The sequence below is a fragment of the Malurus melanocephalus genome, unplaced genomic scaffold (genome assembly GCF_030028575.1).
Source record: "Malurus melanocephalus ecotype Western Australia unplaced genomic scaffold, MMel_1.1 scaffold_1164, whole genome shotgun sequence".
Lineage (NCBI taxonomy): Eukaryota > Metazoa > Chordata > Aves > Passeriformes > Maluridae > Malurus > Malurus melanocephalus.
The window spans coordinates 70,354-73,232 of NW_026624396.1; the positions used below are offsets into that span (position 1 = coordinate 70,354).

The following is a 2,879-nucleotide window of genomic DNA, read 5'->3' on the forward strand; positions in this document are numbered from 1 at the left end:
CATCAGGCTGTGAACGCAGCGTGCCCTGCACGCCCTGCAGCCGGGACTCGCCCAGGGGCCGCTGCCGGTGGCCACTGCCCCGGGCCAGGGGAGTCTCCTCCGCTCGGCCGCCGCTGCACCGAGCCTCGCCGTCCTCCCCGCGGCGCCCGGGGACCGCTTTGCCGTTCTCCGCCGGTTCCCCCCGAGGGCTGAAGGCGCAGGGGCAGCGCCGCAGGTCCTGGGAGACGGCGTGGAGCCGGCGGTCGGCGCGGCGCGGGCAGCGCAGCAGCTTGCGGAGGGCGCTCCTGAAGTCGGGGCTGCGGCTGTAGATGATGGGGTTGAAGGCCGAGTTGATGTAGCCCAGCCAGTTGAGGAAGAGAAAGAGCTGGTCCGGCACCAGCGGCCGGCAGAAGACCTTGATGATGTTGGCCACGAAGAAGGGCAGCCAGCAGAGCGTGAAGGTGCCCATGATGATGCCCAGGGTTTTCAGCGCCTTGTGCTCCTTGATGGCCAGCAGTCGGGACGGYCGCCTGCGCCAGCTGCTCCCGGGCGGCTCCTGCACGAACCTCACCTTGTCCTTGCCGATGAGCCGGACGTGCCGCGTGGCCACGGCGAAAACTCGCACGTAGACAAAGATCATGACGAGCAGSGGCACGTAGAAGGAGATGGTGGAGGAGACGATGGCGTACGTCAYGTTGGTGACAAAGTCGCAGCAGCGCGGGTCGTCGTAGCAGCGCGCCGCCTGCTCGTCCGCGCCGTCCCGCCACCAGTGGTTCATGATGGGCAGGAAGGAGATGAAGGCGGAGATGGCCCACACCAGGCACACCACAGCCCGCGCCCGGCCCTTGGTCACCAGCGCCTCGTACTGCAGCGGGGCGGTGATGGCGAGGTAGCGATCCACGGCGATGGCGCACAGCGTCTCGATGCTGGCCGTGACACACAGCACGTCCAGCGAGGTCCACAGCTCGCACACCGTCGTGCCGTAGGGCCAGTGGCCGCTCAGCAGGATGGTGGCCCCCGGCGGCACCACCAGCAAGCCCATGATGAGGTCGGCGCAGGCCAGCGAGGTGATGAAGACGTTGGTCATGGTCTGCAGCCGCGGCGTCTTGGCGATGGCCACGATCACCAGCAAGTTGCCGGCCACGATGACCAGGACGGTGAGGCTGAGAGCGGCCCCCAGCACCCACTGCCGGCCCAGGCTGCCGGCCCCGCTGCAGTTACCGGAGCCCCCCCAGGCGCTGCCGTTCCCCGCGGGGAGGGGGCTCATCTCGGCCGGGCTGGGGGCACCGGCCCCGCGCCCCCCGTGCGCTCCCCGCCGCGCTCCCGGCGCACCCTCGGGGCGGACCGGCGGCACCGGCTCCCGTCCGCGCCGGAGGAGGAGCCTTTAAAGGCTCGGGGCGGCCCCGGGCTGCCCGTTCCGGAGGGCGAGGGAAGGGGAGCGGGCGGCGGCACCTCCTCCTCCCCCCGGACGGGCTGCCCCGGCCCGCCCCGCTCCCCCGGCATCCCCGCCGGACGCTTCGGCCCCTCTGGCCGTGCCCCCCGCCCTTCTCCGCGCTCTCCATCCCCTCAGGGTGCGCTCCGGTCCTTCTCTGTGCGCCCTTTGTGCCGCCCTCACCCTCCATGCACCCTCCCTGGGCAGGACAGACTGTCCCTGCTGGGGACAGTGACACCCCTGCTGTCCCCATCCCCCCCGACATCAGCAGAGGTGACAAGGTGACAGCCCTGCTTCTAACGCTGACACCCAGGGCCACCTTCACCATTTCACCTCCGCATTTATTGCCTGAACCTCCTTCCCAGTGGATGGAGGAGAGCTTTCTTACTCCATCTCCTGAATTTGGGTGGGTGCTGGTGTTTGGAGTCCCCCACCCACATTTCCTGCCCCATTCACTTGGCACTGGAGGAACACCAAAATTCTGGAAGGCTCTGGGAGGCTCCAGAGCCCCTCACTGTTCCCAAAGTGGATCATCTTTCCCTATCAGTTATTTACACAAATACTGGAACTTCTAAGACAGCCACTCTCCAAACGTGGCATTTTGGAGTTTCAGCCAAACGGGGACATGTTGACAAAGACGGAAAAAATATGTGTAAAAAAATGATCCGGTTGGCATTTCTTCCCATTCATGAGCTACGAAAGCAGAGTCCGGGTTTTACGAGCTTGATCTTTACAAGGCTGTTTTGCATTTTCAAAGTCAAGGGCTCGGTCCAGCCCCGCTCAGCTCCCAGCCTCGGAATTTGCTGCTGGCTGGGGCAGAGCTGGGAATTGCTGCAGGAATTGCTGGGAATTGCTGCAGGAATTGCTGGGAATTGCCCTGGCCCCACAATGGCACATGGCACGGACACAGCGTGGGCAGTGGGGTTTTCATCTGTCCACCTGACTCCAGAGGGTTTAGAAAACTCTGGGAAAATATGTTTGTGCCATGGATGAGAGCAGCTCYTTTGGCTGTTGCTACAGAATAAATAATAAAATAATAAATTTTAAAATGCTTTTTACAAATAGAGAATTGGGATGAGCTGGGGGAAATCCCTGCTTGGGGACAGATGGGATGGAGGGAACAGCATCCACTTTCTGGGCAGCACATGGAGTTCTGGTGCCCAGGGATGTGTTCAGAGAGAGGAAACAGATGCCTGAGCTGATCCCAGACACATCTGAGGGCACTGCCTGCTCCTGAGAGTGAGGGGTGAGAGCTCAAGTAGCAGCSATGGATAAAACAAAAGCTTTTTATAGCTGGGAACTCACTCCCTCGCTGGCGYGGGGCCACATTCTCGGTACAGGACACGAGATAAACCCATCACACGGTGCAGTCACAGCGGTGTCACTGCTCGTGGCTGTGCCACAGTGGGGACAGCAGCACCCCTCTCCCCTCTGGTTCAACATCCTCAATTTCCCATCGCAGCAGAGG

At 62.9% G+C, this 2,879-nt stretch overlaps 1 protein-coding gene across 1 annotated transcript in view; it reads right to left on the reverse strand.

Moving 5' to 3' along the window:
• ADRB3 (adrenoceptor beta 3) overlaps positions 1 to 1,246 on the reverse strand; it is a 1,969-nt gene extending 723 nt beyond the window's left edge. The window contains exon 1 of the mRNA XM_057387275.1: positions 3 to 1,246. Within this exon, the coding sequence (XP_057243258.1) occupies positions 3 to 1,246 (1,244 nt within the window). The remainder of the gene's footprint in view (positions 1 to 2) is intronic.
• Between the last annotated feature and the right edge of the window lie 1,633 nt (positions 1,247 to 2,879).